Source organism: Syngnathoides biaculeatus, chromosome 10 (assembly GCF_019802595.1).
Source record: "Syngnathoides biaculeatus isolate LvHL_M chromosome 10, ASM1980259v1, whole genome shotgun sequence".
Lineage (NCBI taxonomy): Eukaryota > Metazoa > Chordata > Actinopteri > Syngnathiformes > Syngnathidae > Syngnathoides > Syngnathoides biaculeatus.
Genome location: NC_084649.1, coordinates 7,641,259 through 7,661,128, shown reverse-complemented (window position 1 = coordinate 7,661,128; position 19,870 = coordinate 7,641,259). Strand labels below are relative to the sequence as shown.

The 19,870-nt window shown below is 42.6% G+C and overlaps 1 protein-coding gene across 1 annotated transcript in view; it reads right to left on the bottom strand.

Annotated features, from left to right (window-relative positions):
- Nucleotides 1-19,870, bottom strand: part of LOC133507767 (A disintegrin and metalloproteinase with thrombospondin motifs 9-like) — a 54,664-nt gene that overhangs the window by 8,113 nt on the left and 26,681 nt on the right. The window contains 5 exon segments of the mRNA XM_061833178.1: nucleotides 3,028-3,204; nucleotides 6,380-6,550; nucleotides 11,305-11,481; nucleotides 11,731-11,892; nucleotides 15,451-15,699. Coding sequence (XP_061689162.1) covers nucleotides 3,028-3,204; nucleotides 6,380-6,550; nucleotides 11,305-11,481; nucleotides 11,731-11,892; nucleotides 15,451-15,699 — 936 coding nt within the window.

Sequence of the window (19,870 nt, the reverse complement as noted above, 5' to 3'; positions counted from 1 at the left end):
ATGCACAACACACAAACACTGGATACATTAGCCTGACTATGGAAATGAGAGAGCAAATTTAAGTATTTCAAAACATATTGACACAAAGAGAGAAAGAAATTGTCACGTCCCATCGGAACGAGAGTAGGACCCAAATGCAGGACTCGGACGATGCAAGGTAGTTCAAGGAGAAACATTTATTATATGCCGAGGTCTGGGATTGAGCAGGCAGTCCGGTGCAGCAGCGGTAGTTGGGACGTCGGGCGAAGAGAGCAGGTGAGCGGGCAGGCAGGAGTCTGTACACAGGAGAACGATCCAGGCAGGCAGAAGTATCAAAGGAGTCCCACCCCGAACCCTACCAACGCGAGGCGTCCGGTTGGACAGGTCAGGAGGACGACCCAGATGCCAAGCACCAGGGTCCCCACGGGGCGATTCGGGCGGACGACCTCTATGAGGAACCAAACGGCGAAGCAGGAACCAGAATGAGGCAGGCCACTGCTCCGGACGAGAACCTCCCACGCCGTGGTTGCAAGACGACCAGGGATTGGTCGCCACTGAGGCTTGGTCAGTAGGCAGCCGTGGATTGGTCACAAACGAGGCCAGGTCATGAAGCGGCTGGGAGCCATCCGGAGCGAATAGGATGGTGGAGAGAAGGACCAGAGCCATGACCACCACCATTACCATCACAACCATCCCGAAGTCTCTCCAGCTCCGGGGTGGCTCATCAGAACTCCCCAGCTCTTGTCGCCGTCGAGACAAGGGCGTGGGACGGCCGCGGACCGGTCGCCGCTGGTACTCCTGGACACAGGTCTGGGCATTGCAGCGTTCTATATCTGGAGGTCTGATTTGGTTGACGCAGTACATTTCATGGACCTCCTGCTTGTGGTGGTCCACACATTGTACATCTCGTCTTCTGTGTCCTGATCCACATGATTTACTGCACTAGAGCGGAGTCAAAGGACAAAGTGGGTTTATAATAGTGGCTCTAACCACTGTGATGCATATTGCACAATACGCATTATCATGAAGCAGTATCTTCTCTTATGGAATAATGGGACTTTTAATTGGCCTCGTCAAAATAGTACACAAATCAATCAATCAAATAAAATATAAGTCACTGTTTTTTTTGTTTTGTTTTGTTTTGAGAAGAACCTAATCAGAGGTCATGACCGTCCCCTGACATCTCACAAATATGTGTGGAGAAATGATGGAGAAAAGCCTTTTATCTTCCACAATATTACAAAGGACAGTAAATTGTTGTGATGTTCAAATATCATACAAAAGAGTCGGAGAAGCTCTATTTGCGTCACATCCAGCTGCAGTTGATTCCAGCTGGCCTGCATCGCTTCATGCGCGGGGCTCATGTCAAACAACTGAAATACCTGGAAATGTTATTGAGTTGTGCAGCTGTTCCGAGGAACGGTTATTGAGCTCAACTCTAACAACAGTGACCCTCGCCATATTCTGCTAAAAGGGGGATACTAGACTCATAGATGAGTAAGGCTATATTGTTTAACTCGGCATGGTCATTACATTATTAACGGATTCAGTGTAAATACAAATGCTTTTTCGAGGAAGCCAGGGTAAGAAGCATGAAAAAAAAAAATTCTCCAGGCTGATTATCCTCGTCTCCTTTGAGGTTATTAGTGACAAAGACTCAAAACCACCTGAGAATTGAAAAGCCGTAAATGCTGCAACTGCGTTTTTGGTAGTCCAGCTCTCCAGCGTGACACGTATACTACAATCACAATCAAATCCATTCAAATAAAAATTGTATGAAAAATGTGTCCTTTTCAAACATTGGCACATGTGTCAATCTCACTCACTTGAGTGTTCAATTAATAATACAATGCATCCATCCATCCATTTTCTTAGCCACTTATCCTTGCAAGGGTCACAGGAGTGCTGGAGCCTATCCCTGCTGTCAATGGGCAGGAGGCGGGGTACACCTTGAACTGGTTGCCAGCCAATCGCAGGGCACATGGAGACAAACAGCTGCACTCACAATCACACCTTGTGGCAATTTAGAGTATCCAATCAATGTTGCATGTTCTTGGAACGTGGGAGGAAACCGGAGTGCCCGGAGGAAGGCCACGCAGGCACGGGGAGAACATGCAAACTCCACACAGGCGGGTCCGGCATTAAACCCGGGACCTCAGAACTGTGAGGCCAACACTTTTCCAGCTGACCCACCATACAGTAATTTCCATTTTAAAGTGGCTGTGCACCCACAATAAGAGCTGATGGACCAAGTGGGTCACTGCCTTTTGGGCCCAACTCATTAGAGACCCGATCATCGAGACAAATTCACCATAGAGGCACCGCAGGCCCAAAGATAATCTTACAGGATAATCTTATATGATTTAATATACTCTGGCATTTGACGTCCAGGGTTGGGAAGGGGCAAAATTGGGCAAAAAAAAACCCCGACTGTCTTGAAATGTGTACTGGGCCTAAGATGACACAGACGTAAAAATCAGAGGTGTCAGAAGTACTGGTATTTAATACTGAAGTAAAAGTACTCTTACATGTCTGGAAAAAGTAAATTTACTAAAGACACTTAAGTAAAAGTACTAAAGTAGCCACTTATTAATCTACTTAAGTAAAAAAAAAAAAAAAAAAGGAAAATTGAAATTTTACTACCTAATAATAAAGGCATGATGATTGATGATAACATGATTGGCAACACAAAATCAAAACACGAGCAATTATTTATACTATTCAAGTAAAGTTATACAGCCTAAAGTTAGCTGGGATAGGCTCCAAGACTCCCGTGACCTTTGTGAGGATAAGATGAGCTCTTTCCAATTACGTGGTTGGAGCAACTTTGTCAATTAGATGGATTGCTTTTCCTAAGGCGAAAAAAAACGTTTTGTTGAAAAACAAAGCCTGAGCATCTGATTCCCATCAGTGCATCAAGCAAGGAGTAACCCTCCTCCTTTTTCCTGGCTCCCGCTGCTTAGCAGAGCGAGCCCGCAGCTTTGACTCAGAACCGCATCAGAACCTTCTCTCCAAGCTTCAATAGCAAACACAGAAAATCTGTCCTACCGCTTGCCAGTCTCCCTCTCTCCACCGGTACCGCGAAGGACAATCAGCGACCCGGCAGCTTTGACTAGATGCCGGGCGGGAGCGCTCGGGGCAGTCGGTCTCAAATGGGCTCCTTCGGGTGCCAGCCTGGCAGGTCACCTCACGCCTCTGGACACCATCGCCACAGGATGCTGAGCACTGGAGGCAAGACAGGTACCACTTAAAGACAATTGTGATTCTATTGTAACTCGACTGTGTGTCAAATGAGTGTGAGTTCGCTCAATGCAACTGGATAGACTTGTGTTTGATATAATTTTTTATTGTATTCTGGTCTTCAATAAAATATAAATACACAGCTCATATTTGTGCTGCATCATTTGTGTTCTCTCACTCTCCCTTTTCCTCAACAGTCATATCAAAGCTTTGTTATGAAGCCAAACAATAGCTTGGTGAGTGATAGAAATGACTGTCATGGTCACCTTTATTCAGTACACCTAAATTATATAAGATGTGAAAAGTGTAAAAAAAATGCCTTCACAAAGATAATATTGCGGTTTTCTTTCAAATCAGTCAGAATCAATTTAATAATGCGTTCATTACTGTTGACGCAGCTTCGAGTAATATGGATCTGCGCTGAGTCATGCTGAGAAAGGTTTTAGTTATTTTATTAATCCTCTTGGCTCTCAGTATTGTGAAAACTGAGCACTGATGTATTATCAAGAGCAGTTTTGAAACACTAAAATTATGAAATGGAAAGATGTGAAGCGGCCGCTGAGAAAAAGAATGCTAATGGTACCTTCTGCAGATATTCAGCATTAATGTTGCTGTCTTATTTGTAAGATATGCTAAATTTGATTTTTGGAAGGATTTTAAGTCATTAATGCTGACATTTATTGGACATAATGATTTGTTTCTTAATTCACACCTGTCATTCAACAATGTTATTTGCCATGCAATTTTTTTCTCCCCCAAATCTCAATTCTGTCTCTGCCCTCTGCAGGGATACTGTTAGATAGCATTTTCTTTTTTCGTTTTTGTCTTTCCAAACAGATGCTGTGATTAAATCAGAACCACAAACTACTCGTTTGAGTTCCGTGTGTGTAAGCTCGTGGGTTCCAATATGAAATTTCATTGATTTCACTTGCATATTATCACGTGTGACATTTTAGCCGTGGAACCAAGAGGCAACCATGTGTTATCATGCTGTGGGGACGGTGGAGTATCATTTCCTCCTGGCCTCATTCCTGCTCTGCAGCTGTTCTGGAAAGACGCACATCCTTTCTGAGGTATGAGGTACAGATGTGTTCCTGTGGTTGGACGCCACTTGGCCAGAGGGGGAAATTCAGAGAAAGACTACACACGCAAGAGGATGAAAAGATTGCTTGGTAGAAAAAGAAAGTGGCCATGTTCTTGAACTTGAATTAAATCATGCACGTTTATGAAGGCAAGTGTATACATTATGTCATACTCTATTTGAACTACAGAAGATAAAGAATAGAAAGTAAGAAGACAACCTAGCGTCATGTGATGTGATTTGGGCATGTGTCAGCGGCAAAAAAAAAGTGTGAACAGAATAATCCTGACCAGTCATGAGATTACTTCCTATTGTTAATTAACATGTAATTGGCACTAGTGTAGAGCAGAACTGCATCATACGGAGAGCTGTTACATATATTATGGTAATTGCATGCATGCAAGTATTCATCACCAAATCCAATTCCAATGACATATGGACATTGTGTTAAATCTAAATAAAAACAGAACACAATGATTTGCAAATCATTTTCAAGCTTTTTTTTAATTGAATCCACTACAAAGACAAGATGTTTGATGTTCAAACTGATGTACTATATTGTTTTTATTAAATAACCATTAACTTTGATTTTCAGGGCTGCAACACATTCCCAAAAAGCTATGACACAATAATGTTTCTTTCTTTCTTCAACATCCAATAAACGTTTGGGAACGGGGGACACTAATTGTTGAAGCTTTATAGGTGCAATTACAGTATTTTCTTTTCTTCCTTGATGTACAACTTCAGCTATTCCACAGTCTCCGTTGTCGTATTTTATGCTTCATAAACCACCACACATTTTCAATTGGAGACAGGTCCGCACTCCAGGATGGCTGGTCTTGTATCCGCACCCGTTTACTATGAAGCCACGCTATTGTAACATGTGCAGAATGTGGTTTGGTATTGTCTTGCTGAAATAAGATGGGGTGTCCATGAAAGAGATGTTGCCTGGATGGCAGCATATATTTCTCCAAAACTTGAATGTACCTTTAAGCATTAATGGGGCCTTTACTGATGTGCAAGTTACCAATGCCATTGGCACTAATAACACAGTTCCATACCATCACAGATGATGGCTTTTGAACTTTGCATCCATAACAGTCCAGAGGTTTTCTTCTTTGGCACCGTGGACATGGCATCCACAGTTTTAGGTTACATCTACAGATGCAGCACTGAACTGTATTTATTTATTGGTTTTCTGAAGTGTTTCTGTCTTCCTGATCCTTTACACATTGATGTCGTTTTTTGAAGCAGTGCCTCCTGCACTCCCACACAACCAATTCCTCTCCTGTTCTATCAAAGTGTCGCCACTCATCCCCTACCAGCATGTGAGAAGTGCACTGGGAGTCTTTGACAAGGCAGAAGAGAAAACTGTTTTGCTCAAGTCTGGGAGGTTGACCTGTGCAAAGTTCATGGTGAACTGCAAGCAGACCTCTGAAAGTGGATGATGTGAATTTGGCGTGGGGGGAGATCGCATATCTGCGCTGTGAAGTACGGACTTGGAGATCGCACCCCACCCTAATCGATTGTTTGGCAGGTGGTGAGATGTAATAATATAATAAAAGTATTCAATTATTTGATTCCTATAGTTTTTGATGCCTTCTCGTCACATAGGCCCGATTATGAATGGAATACGTCTGACATAATCCTCCACACTTCTGTCTGCCTGTGGCACCAACATTGCATCAGACATGCAGTCTACCTTGTACCAAAAGCTAGTCATGATCTGAGCAAGCGTAGGTTCGGACAAGACAGTCACTAAATTGTCACATGCACCAGGAGGATGTCAAAGAGCATACCCTCATTGCGCCAGTTCTCCACCTTGGCGCTGACCAGTCTGCCAAATTGTCAAACAGGCAACGGGCCTTGTGTTTGCACAAAAATTAAGATATGCCACTTTTTGTGTTTTGCTGCAGTTGCACGACAACAAAAATAGCACCCAGTGTGTTGAAGCACCTTTGCACAAAACCTTTGTTTGGGTTGTATGTATAAAATTGTCAAAGAGGCAAAACTAACAAGGCCTATATTACAGTAGGAAAAAGAAGTGTTTAATTGGGATTAACAAAAAAAAAAGACTACCTCCTCCCAGCTGCCAGTCTTCCACTTGGGACAGCGGCCACCTCGGCAGCGCCTCTGCTTGTTAGGTTTGGGCGTCAAGTGCTGACAGTTTTCGTCTCCTACAGAGCGGCCTGAGCTAGTCAAACAGTGCACCTTGCGGGACTTGAAACCTCTTCCACAAGAGGCTGAGCACTGCAAGATATCAAGGAAATGGAGTCGGATAAAAGATCAAAAGTTACGTTCGGACTCCAACAAATACACTCATTGTCACCCTCAAAAGACAGGTTTTTGTTGTCATCATCATTTGTTGGTGATTTGAGATTATGGAAAACATAAAACCCCAACAACACAGGCAGCTACTACAGTATATTGCATATGAATTAAACAACAGAAGAACAATAAGCCACAACGCACTATAGCGTAACAAAGGAAGAATTGAAACATGGAACATTGCACATTATTGTGTTGGACAGATATAAACCAAAGTCAAACAGCAGGGTTTTCAAGATAAATCTATACTGTTGAAAATCTGACACCAGTGCAGGTGCACTGTAATTCCATATTTAATGAATTTGCATGATTCTTGCATTATCTTTGTGAACCCTATGACAGTATATGCCGGATCAACCCGGTAGAACTTTCTTTCACTTCCAGGTTCCTGGAGTTAGCGAAAGCCTAACTTGTTGTGACAGCCAGACACACAGACGTACACGCAGTCACGTGCGCACACACACACACACACACACACACACACACACACACACACACACACTGTCACAGAGGGCTGGGAAGGGGGCGTGGAAAGAGGCTGGACTGAGCTCAGATAATCACAGGGGCCGTAGTACAGTATTTGGGGATGGATGGGAAGCGACAGGCTCCGAGTTGAATGGGTACGTGGCCCAGCATGCAGTTCTGTCCCGTGCAGCAAGATAATGTACTGAACAGGAAGGGTCTATGAACTTTCACCCCATTCAGACCTCATTCATCAATGAAGGGGCTAATAAAATATGGAGGTTTTTCTTTTTCCTTTTAAAATCCTGTATTGAAAGATTTGGGTAATAATTATGATTGTTTACCTTTGCTCAAAGGAATGATAGAAAACTCTACATGGTGGTTTTGTGCCTTTTTTGTGGCAATAAAAATGAAAATAAACGGAAATAAAATCTAGGGGACCCCTTTTGTAAAGTTACACATAAAGTATACAATGAAGTAAAGTGCAAAATAATGTAATTATTTGTGATTAATATAACCATAACAGATTCTAGATATATCGGATATGACAGGCACAGAAAAGACATGGGTTAGTTGAGTAGCGGCAGAAGCTTTTTTTTTTTTTCATTATGTAGGTCATTCATCGTGTTTTATATCCTTTTAACAAGGACTTTCTTGCTGTTGTGAGGTGCTAAAGTGCCCTCACAATACCCTGGGACTCACAACCACTGTGTCAAATTGAAACAGCATGTGTGATAACAGTAAATGAACACCCTTGTGCAGGATTTATTAGCTTCTCTGGAGTTCCTTAATTATACATTGCAGCAAACAAAACTGTATATACTGTATGTGACTGGTATGTATGAACTGACTATGGACAAGATGCATAAATCCACTCACGCCATGCTTTTTTTAGAAGCCAAGAGGTATTTTTTTATAAGATAGGAAAAAGAACCCTTCTTCGCGAGGTTGGAATGTCAGCATAGTTTTAATGGGCACTGTTGCGCGCCTGTGCCGCTTGCCCTCCTCCCATCTCCTAATCACAGCTCCAATTTCCCAGAAGTCTGTCTACACTGATGGGGAGAACAAGAAAGAGGCCCCAGTTCAGATCAAACGTGATCTTTGACCCTGCCAATACACCATTGCATTATTTCGCTGACGGCCCGCTCCATTTGAGTCACTGTCACTGGCCCCCACATTTGTACACTGTCATCAAGCCGCATTAGGCCAGAGCGGAGGGGGTCTGACAGAGAGGCAAAGGACACTGGCAGCCTCATAGCAGAGCGCACGTCGTCAGGCATCCCAAAAAGGCGTTAAAATGAATGAGCACAGTAAATAAGCCACAAGGTTTACTGAGCCATTGTCACACAGGGCAAAGATTTACCTTGATGGGAAGAGCTTTGAACACGCCCGCCACAGACGGTAAAAACATGATCACTCAGAGGGGTCAGCGGAGGCCCTGACCGCATAAAATAACAGTGCGATTGCTCAGTGATTTGTGTGTATTCATTCAGGAAAAACACGCCATTCAGTAGACTGCTCGGGGAGCGCTGGCTCGCTATTTGACCGCCATTTCTTTTGGAAGCTTCTGTCCAAAGCCATACGCGGGAAATTAAATAATGTAGTACACCTCCCCATGCATCCCATATCGGTTCTGACCACCTGGAGTAAGTAAGTGTCATCAATGTTGCTATCCCGATATACGATTGGCGCGAGTCTCCAGGAAGTTCTATTTGTGTCTGCGTGGATCCAATTGTAAAAAGGAAAACAAAAATGAATGCTCAAATAACGATAAAAAGCCTTACAAATGACCTCTACTTCAGTTTAATTATAAAATTTTGCGAGTGTGAACAGAAATCCAACGGATCCATAAAAAAAATTAAATATTGACAGGACATAATAATGAAGAAACAATAAATACAAGTAATTACATAAATGTACAGAAAATGCTTGTTGGAAAAACAGACCAATACTGCCATTTATGGTAAAGAGACAAACCAGATGCTTTTTTCAAGAGCCTGTGGCGTTGGTGACACTGAAGTGCTTCAATTCGCATCACACAAGACAAAGTACAGCAACAGAAAAATTCGATACGGCAGGAAGGTTGGGGGAATTTGAGTGACACATGCAAATAAATGTATGTTCCACTTGCACTGAATCGCTAATTTGCAAATGCACATGGGAATCATTACAAGCAACAGCTCTCATTAGCAGATGATGTGAAGTATAAAATGCAGCCACTGCTGTGATAACAGGCCCTTAAAATAAGGTGTGTGGTCACTTGCGACATTTATGACCAGGAGCAGTCAACTGGGTGGGCTGCAGCCAAAAGCTGCCCCAATCACAGATGAGATCACCTCTCACTGTCCCCAATGGGCAGATAAGTATTCGATGGTGGGAGATGACACAGACTGGGATCTGTGTTTAGGGCCATCAACTGCACTGGTTCGCCTCAACAAGTCAGGCTGTGTCTTAGCTAGCCAAAACCCCTGCAGTGCAAGGGAGAGAAAGATGTGGCAGGGGGGCTATCATAACAGAGACTGAGGTAGACGCACTAGGTTGGCTCAGAGTTAAGAGCTCTGGATACAAAACAATATAAACCCCCCTGTGGTCACACAGATCGCATATTTCAGATACACATTTTAAAAGGCCATTGTTTGAGTGGCATTCAGAGACAGACACATCAACATTAAGAGACACTTGGCACCTCTGCAATATTAGATTCGTCTATACAAAGTGCTCACTTCAGAAGTGAAGTGTCACTATAAAAAGGCCTACCCGTTGCAATCGTGATGGTTCATTTATGATACTTAGATCTTTAAATCTCTCTTGTATGGCCAGAGCACCGATGCAGGTTTTCTATCCGACTTTAATCGCAAGCTGAGTTTGTGTTTGTTTCGAAGTGAGGTATTGTTGAGCATAGCATTATAGCAAGTCCAAGTACTGTACAAAGCAAACATTGACATGGATACACTGAGAGCACCTTTGAAGAAGCAGAGCTTAGTGTTATACAAATGTACTGTTTTGGTCACACTACAAAAATCTGTGTCAAAACCCCCCGTAATACTGGAATATATAATGGCGATTCACACGAATATCCCCTAACCCAACAAGACACTTTATTTCACAGTGCTGATACTGGTGCTGCTGCTGCTGCTCTTGCTACTTCCTATGGTATTCAACCTCTCATGACAAACCACAGTTTGGGCGTGTACTCCTGCTGATGTTGGTACACAAAGCACCTGGTTACGGAGGGTCGAATTAGGTACACAGCGGGAGAAAATACAGTATAAAACTGAAAAGTAAAGTGTCAGCATAATTTTTTTTATCTAACAAAGCACACGTGCCCTAAGACAAACGGAAATCTTGATACAATAACCATTTCAAATATGCACACTTATTAAAATAGATATATGTGTGTATATATATATATATATATATATATATATATATATATATATATATATATATATAGTACAAACCACAAATGGAGTCCCATGTAAGTTAGTTCTTTAAATGCTCATACTGGAACATCCAAATGTCAAATGAAGCACCACACATTTTAAATATGGGCCACTCTTTGGATAATAAATGAACAAGGCATCATAGTGTATATTCCTGATATACAAAAACATTCATCAGTATTTGCACATGAAGAACAATTGGCAACATTCATATACAAAGAGCTAAGACAAAATAAATCACTTTTAAAATAAATGCTATGTACAAATGATAAACAGGAAAAAATATCTCAATAAATTATGTTTTTTTTTAAAAACAATATTTTACAAAAGTAATTGATTGTGATACAAAGTGATCCTGAAGGCTTTCAAAACTAACACACAGCCCATCTACTGTTTTTCTAGTAACTCAAGAAAAGAAGGTTCTTCTGGTCACAGCTGTCACTGAAGTGTTTCGTAGTGATTTACTTTCTCTGGCAAATTGCAGAACAGCATATCTTTGCCATGTAAGTGCAACAGAAATGGATTTTCCAAATGTCTCGAGGAAACGTTGCAGGCACCAGTGCGGAGTTGGGAATTGGAGAGGAGTTAAAATCTTAGAAGTGTACAATTTATTTTCTCCATGCAAAAGCAGCACCGAACCCCACTTAAGTCTGATTGTGACTGAGCAACAAAAACACTACTGGCAAAATGTGAGGTTGAAAAAAAGAAGGTATTGAGTTTTTCTTTTTTTTTTGTTTGTTTGTTTGTTTGTTTTTTTTGTTATGAGCGTACCGAGCTCCATGGGTCTGTGCTCCAGTGGGGGCTAGACGGACACGGCTGAGTATTGCACTGTTCCCGATCCGGTGGCTTGTCGTGGATCTCGCAGCTCAGATCATTGAAACGCTCGCCATTTGGACGTTGACATACCACCAGCCTCGTCTTTATCCCGCCTCCGCATGGTTTGGTGCACTGAGGACAGCGTGAGGAGAAATCACATTAAAACGAAGTTTAAAAAAAAACAAAAACAAAACAAAACACCAATGCTAACCCGTGGGAATCACAAAGAATGTGAAATTGAGCTTCAGGTATTTTCCGATGTGCTTTTTCTCATGCAACCTTCACAAACTGTCAAAGTAATTATCCAAACATAAGCATCCCAAAGTTTGGTTTTCCCACTAGCCCTTTTAACACCAGTAAAGCTGTGTCTGTCTGCCTTACCTCTCCCCAGTTGCCATAGATCCACTGCGGACATGGCCCCGACTCACAGGATCGCTGCTCACTGGGCCGGCTGCGATCCTCACAGCTGTTGGCAGGGTAGCCGTTCTCATCCTGGCACACTACGACTCGCCGCTGAAAGCCTCCTGCACATGTACTGGAGCACTGTTGTCAAAGAGAGAGAGCCGGGGTACCGGACTGTCAAATGGGTTCTCACACATAGCTTCACAGTGTACACAGCGATAGGCCCATCGGAGTCCAGCGGGGATGTTGCAGTGTAGACATGATGATGCGAAACCTATGGGAGTAGAATAGCAACTGAATGCATGATTCGTTTCGGAAGTACAGGCTCCCGAAGTGATACAATTTGGAATTTGACCACAATTATGTTGGCCAAAACGTCATGGATGACATCATGCAAGGCCTTGGTCTACTTTAGGCTTAACTCAGTAACCATTAAAGGATGAACTCTGCTTATGTGTTCTGTTTTTTATTTACTTTCTTTGTTGTGGCTTTTTTTGTTGTTGTTGCTGGCCACTTTTTCCAAAAAAGGAGAAGGACAAAGTATTCATTAAAACTTGCTCAAGTAAGCGGACTCAAAGTGTGGTAGGACGTAGTCATTATCTTCATCATGATCGTTCAACAGTGGTTAACTCTTTTCTACCCTTGCTAAGGTTGTATGAAGAAACACATTGTCACGGAATGGTTTCCGACGTCGCAACACGGTGAATCAACTGGTTTGAGCGTCCGGCTCGTAGTTCTGAGGATCAGAGTTCAAATTCCGCCCCCACCTGTGTGGAGTTTATATGTTCTCCCTGTGCCTGCCTGGGTTTTATCCAGGTATTCCGATTTCCTCACACTTCCCATAAACATGTAACATTAACTGGAGACTCTAAATTGCCCCTAGGTGTGATTGTAAGTGCGCCTGTTGTCTGTCTTCATGTGCCCTGTGATTGGCTGGCAACCAGCTCAGGGTTGAGAATAAAATGACCTGAATGAATGAGAATAGTGAAAAGAAGAGCAGGAAAATGAAATGTTTAACTTATGTACAAGCAATAACGAGTATACAGTAACTCTGATGACTTGATGGATGCGGTGAGGGAGGACATGAAGACTGTGGGTGTTAGTCAGGAAGATGCACAAAATAGGCTTAGATGGAAAGAGATGACACGCTGTGGTGACCCCTAATCGTGTGTGTACAGGTACTTTATATGATAGCATACCATAGGAATCCACAGGTCCTATTCCAGTATGCCTACTGCTGTCAGCTTACTTTATGTACTTTATTTAGCTACACAAGGCATGATACAATACAAGGGATCCTTGGTTTATGGCATCATTCGGTTCTTAGAATGGTGACATAACTGGAATTTGTCTACAAATCAGAGCACGCCATAGTCTAACACTAATTACACATACACTATTTGTATGAAAAACACTTCCATGTCAAACATCTAAAATAAATAAATGGTAAGTACTGTGGTAAGTGTGTATATACCATCAACATGTCTTCTGTTAGTACAGGTATTATCATAAAATGGAGCACCCCTATGAACGGCAGCCTCTAAACAACCCGCTGTTTGAAGACTGTCAAAGGCTTTTGTGTACTTGCATCAGATTTTCAGGACCTTATTGACTCCTCATTCACCGCCATCCACTCATATTTGAAAAATGCATGGGTGTGGTCAGTCATGCTCGCAGATATAAAGTTACGGGTGTGGTCCACCAGTCATGCCCGCAGATATAAAGTTGCGGATGTGTGTTCTGTTTGTAATTATGAGTGTACCCCTTTAAGAGCGGAGGAGGGTGGTGTCATGTAAACTAGGAAGTAGAAGTAGGTTGAGCAGCAGCTCCTTTTTAAAGACCGTGTGCTTCTGTGTTAAAAAACAACAACAACCAAAAGACATCAGGCTGTAGTTCACTCCACTGGATCCCTTTCATGTGCGCTGAGAGTGAGCGACAATTGCGCAGTGGCGCAGCTTAGAGGGAACATTGGTCAAGACTACACAAAATAAGCAAAGTCTTTCAATATCTATGTAGAGTGAAGAAAATAAGTATTTGAAGACCCTGCTATATTGCGAGTTCTACCACTTAGGAAACATGGAGCGGTCTGAAATTTTCATCTTAGGTGCATGTCCACTGTGAGAGAGATAAATCACAATGTATGATATTTTAATGATTTATTTGTGTGATAAAGTTGCAAATGAGTATTTGAAAACCAGTCAATCAGCTACAATTCTGACCCTAGAAGACCTGTTAGTTCGCCTTTAAATGTCCACCTCAACTCCATGCATTATCCTGAATCATAAGCACCTGTGTGAGGTCATTAGCTGCATAAAGACATCTGTGCACCCCGTACAATCAGTAAGACTCAAACTTCTAACAGGCCAAGACCAAAGAGCTGTCCAGAGACACCAGAGACAAAATTGTACAACTCCACATGGCTGGAAAGGGCTACGGAGAAATTGCCAAGCAGCTTGGTGAAAAAAGGTCCACTGTTGGAGCAATCATTCGCAAATGGAAGATGCTAAACATGACGGTCAATCTCAATCGGAGTGGAGCCCCATGCAAGATATCACCTCGTGGGACCTCAATGATCCTTAGAAAGGTGAGGAATAAGTCCAGGACTACACGACAGGACTTGGTCAATGACCTGCAAAGAGCGGGGATCACAGTTTCCAAGGTGATTGTTGGTAATAGACTAAGATGTCGTGGTTTGAAAATCATGCATGGCACGGAAGATTCCCCTGCATAAATCAGCACGTGTCAAGCCCCGTCTTAAGTTTGCCAATGACCATTTGGATGAGACAAAGGAGTCATGGGAGAAGGTTTTGTGGTCAGATGAGACCAAAATGGAACGTTTTGGTCAAAATTCCACTAACCGTGTTTGGAGGAAGATGAATGATGAGTTCCATCCCAAGAACACTAACCCTACTGTGAAGCATGTTGATGGTAACATCATGCTTTGGAAGTGCTTTTCTGCACATGGGACAGGACGACTGCACTGTATGAAGGAGAGGATAATCGCAGCCAGGTATTATGAGATTTTGGGGAACAACCTCTTTCCCTCAGTCAGAGCATTGAAGATGGGTCGCGGCTGGGTCTTTCAACATGACAATGATCCGAAGCACATAGCCAGGAAAACCAAGGCGTGGCTCCGTAAGAAGCATATCAAGTTTCTGGCATGGCCTAGCCAGTCTCCAGGCCTAAATTCAATAGAAAATCTTTGCAGGGAGCTGAAACTCTGTGTTTCTCAGCCTCAGCCCAGAAACCTGTCTGATCTAGAGAAGATCTGTGTGGAGGAGTGGGCCATAATCCCTCCTGCAGTGTGTGCAAACCTGGTGAACAGCTACAGGAAACATTTGACCTCTGTAATTGCAAAAAACAACAATTAACAATTAATATTTTCTCAGGTGTTCAAATACTTACAATACTTATAAATAAATTGTTAAAAAAATCATACATTGTAATTTCTAGATTTTTCTTTTTAGATGATCTTTCTCACAGAGGACATGCACCTACGATGAATATTTCAGACCCCTCCATGATTTGTGAGTGGAAGAACTTGCAATATAGCAGGGTGTTCAAATACTTTTTTTCTTCACTGTATTTCTACTCATAACAAATTTTACGCGCGTGATTTTTCGTGCTCAACTGTGCAGATGTGCGAATGCGATGGCACGCAGGTACATTCGTGCCCGTCAAATCACAGTGACTGCTCACCGCGCCCCAGGGCCCCGTTCGCCATTGGTGGGATTGGCTTTGCGGAATGATGTTCCTGGCGCTGCTGTTAGGTGAGGATGGTAGAGGTCTGGAATCACTGGAGTGGGATGGGCACTGAGACATGGCGCAGTCTTGCTCAGTGCTTGGCTGATCATCTGGGTCACACTCACTGCTGTTCACCTCTTGGTCACTGAAGTTGACACAGATCACTTGCCGTGTCGTCTTCCCCTGACCGCAGGATACCGAACACTGAAAACAATTTCACATTAGGATTTAAAATAGATTACCTACTTCTTCATACATATCCAAACAAATTAAAACACATACATTCGAGAACACTTGTGAGTCGCATTTTTTTTTTTGCTGTATGCACAATGTCTGGTAGATGTAAACATCCAGGTTAACATGTTGCCCAAGCCCATCGCAGTCAGAATTGCTGGAACCTGTTTTCGGTTTGAAACCCTCATAAAGGCTTGCAGAAGGCCATGAACAAATGAGGCAATTACACTATGGAAAAAGTCCATCCATCCATCCATCCATCCATCCATCCATCCATCCATCCATCCATCCATCCATCCTTTTTCTATCCTGATTATCCTGTTCAAGTCCACAGGTAAATGGAGTATATTCAAGCTCACAGGTTGAAGGGATGATGACACGTGATTGCCACTCAATCGCAACAATTCAGGCTAACATTCACATCTTTACTGAACCCACACTGCCTCCACGCATGTCAGATGTGTGAATCACTACACTGTCAAGTGAGTCTACGAACAAAAGTATGAAAGTGAATTGAGAAATTTAGGACTGTAGGCGTCTAATCTTTTGAGTCCCTGGCCCATAATCTTGAAATTTGTCCCAAAGTTGTTTGGTGGGGATGAGGCTTCCTTTTTGTGACATTCCTTTATGGTGAACAGAAGGCTTCAGAGAGGAATCCAGGCATCACAATATTTTTCTCCATATAGTCTAAATGGTGGATTGATTGCGTTCTAGATTTATTACTGCCTGATGTCGTGTTACCATTGCATATGTCAATCCTTTTATTGGAATAACAGCAAAAACTGTGCTGTCAAACAATCATGGTGTGTTCGTTAGCACTCCCCGAGCAGACTCATTCTTTTATAAGGTCATCCATTGTACAGTGGTTATGCAACTGCTTGCATGTCCTGGCATTTCCACTGAACAAGTACATACAATGTTATCAATAGTTAGAAAGTTACATAATTATGAATACAGTAGGCATTGTCAGACGGATTCGTTGACATATGTACAGGCATTCAATTTATAATTGATTGGCGCATCACCCACTTTTGTTTTTAATGGTTCACATAAAAAGTGGGTCACATTTGTAAACAGTATGCGTGTGTAAGTGTGTGTCGCTAAAATTAGTGTCCACAGCTTTCTTTGTCCTGAGGCCATGGAATCCCTGTTTGCATGTATTTCATGTTTGTATTTAAGTCTTCCTTAGCTTTCTATCACAGTGTGGTGGTATGAGGCTGCTGAGCGGGACCAGCCATACGTAAGGGCAAGAGGGGGTACGGCTCCGTGAAATAAATACTGTGCCCACTCAAATGTTTCAAGTCTTCTTCACTTTTTGCTCTCTGTCGGTTTTCTGATCTACTGTCTGCAGTGAGACTGCAAATTGGGTCACAGTCATTGGTTAGTTAAGGATACAATATGTTAATCTTTCTCATTTGTCCCTTTAAGATTTATTGTATGGGTTTGTATACCATGATTGTTTATGTACCGTCTGCATTTTTCTGTGACGTGTTGATGTACTATTGTTATTCGAGCAACCCTGTTCACTTGAGGTAACGTTGGAGTGGCTGAAGGAGGGAAGTTCACAATAAAGTTGATGGAAGTTACAGTAGTGTGTGTCCAGGATTAGAAATTTGTTTGGCTGTGTTGTTTTATTAACAAGTCAGTAGTGACACACAAGTACACACGTGTGTACAGTAAGTGCCCTGTTAAAAGTAGCTACTATCTGTATATCATGAGTGTTTTACACAACGTCGACCAGTGAAAGATGGCAGGGATCAATTGCTCAGTAAGGAGCTTAATAAATAATGATTATAAATAATAAAACAAAAATAAGCCCCATCAGTGTTTCTGCCTGCCCCCGGAAGTACACTACTGACCTACCGGTATTCCAAAAATTGTTCCTGCTGCCCAGTCCCAGTGGCTTAAAAGCGCAATACATTTCGGCCCATGGTTTTCCATGGGTGGCAGAACTTTCTCAAACCTGGATACAGGGTGCTTCCGAACACATTTGTTGCACTGGCAGTCATCCCATCAAATGAAGCCCCCCCCCCTGCCCAGCTCGAGTGTCGGGGTCAGTACAGGGAGAAGGCATATATAGGTTAAAGTATATTGAAGCTCAATTTATATTGAATATTGAACAATCTCTCTTGGTTGCACGGTGGAACAGCTGGAAAGCATTGGCCTCACAGTTCTGAGGCCGTGGGTTCAATCCTGGACCCGCCTGTGTGGAGTTTGCATGTTCTCCCCGTGCCTCTGTGGGTTTTCTCCCAGCCCTCCCACATCCCAAAAACATGCAACAATTAATTGGACACTCTAAATTGCCCCTACGTGTGATTGTGAGTGCGGCTGTTTGTCTCGATGTGCCCTGCGATTGGCTGGCAACCAGTTCAGGGTGTACTTTGCCACCTGCCCGTTGACAGCTGCTGGGATAAGCTCCAGCACGGACCGTGACCCTTGTGAGGATGAGCAGCTGAGAAAATGCATGGATGGATAAATAGTTGTCTCTTCACAAATAATTCACGAATGCATCTCTTGTACCAAAACATGAAAAGAATCTGTTATTCACATACACAATGGAGTGAACTTCCAAACGTGTCTGTAAGTGTTCCTTTTTCTGTCTCTCTCTCTTTCTCTCTTAATCTCTCTATTTTTCTCTCTCTAACACACACTGTCGGAGTCGGTGGATGAACTTCGTTTTATGAGGTTCCGTACCATGAATGCCATGCACATGTTTGACAATTCAAAGATTTTGGCTCCACAGCAACTCTGGATTGTCACGTTTGCCCATCCTGTCCCTCCATGTTTCCTCGTGACCATCATATTTTGTCCACAGTAGTATGAAATGGGGCTGCGGTGCCTACCGGGAACATATGGGAACCATAGCCTTAGGATGAACTGTTTGGAGGGAGGGAGTCATTGGGTGTCTTTGTCTCGATGGTTAGATGTGGGTTTGCATCAGCTTTTGCGTGCATATATCTGTTTGGTGACCAGACCGGCAGTCGACCAGCATTGTAACTCAAGTATACTGATGGAAACCATCTGTAAGCAGGGGTACACCCCCTTGGCTCTCTCATCTCAAAAAATGCATCCCTCTCTCCATCGCCTCTCCCTAGCGTGCTCACAGACAAACAGACACAGACGCAGACACGCACACACACAGGCAAAACATACACAGACACGCAAGCAAGCTACTTCCTTGTCTCTGTTCCGGCCATAGTAAACTTGAAACCTGCTCTGGTTCCCACACAGACAACATGCAGACGCTCAATGTTAGTTTTGGTCAAATGTATGCTGAACGACATGTTGGGCAGAAAAAAAAATCTTGGGCAACACTGACAACATCTAATTTAGGTGAATATCATTGGGTATAATCAGATATAGATCTGACAGAAAGTAACTAAAATTTTTGCGTATTCACCGTTAAGATAGAAAATGCCACTGCAGGTGTACTGAAAAGGAGTTACGACATTTAATTCTTCTGCAACAGCCATACATTTCTTACAGTTTAGACATCGTGAATCAACCCTGAGTTATGTTGCTATACACTGAGCCCATTAAGGCATCTTACCATCTTCTCCTTCCTCATCTGTTCACACTGATAAGTGCTTCCACATGGGGGATTTGTTGGGTTTTCTACAATTGTTACCAGGAACAGGTACCAAGCCCCAGTATTAAACTGGCCCCAGGACAATTTTTTAAAGACTGTAATATCAATAAGCTCCACCCTTAACGGTTGTGTTAACGTTCTTGGAGAATTTACTGAAATGTCTTTTCAATTTATTTAGGCTATGCAAACATAATTTTGCACCTTTTACCGCTCTTATCCAATTTCTAACTTGCGATAAAAAAGAAAGATTCATGTCAAGTTTTTTTCAAAATTAAACTGAGCCCTCTTCCCCATTCCAGTGCTATGCATGAGAAGCATGGCTGGCTCCTCCCCAAACCCATGTAGTGTTGTCCAATTTTACTGACATGTGATTTGTGTTATACAGTGAAGAAAATGAGTATTTGAACACCCTGCTATATTGCAGGTTCTCTCACTTAGAAATCATGGAGGGGTCTGAAATTTTCATGGTAAGTGCATGTCCACTGTGAGAGAGATAATCTAAAAAGAAAAATCCAGAAATCATAATGTATGTTTTTTTGATTTATTTGTGTG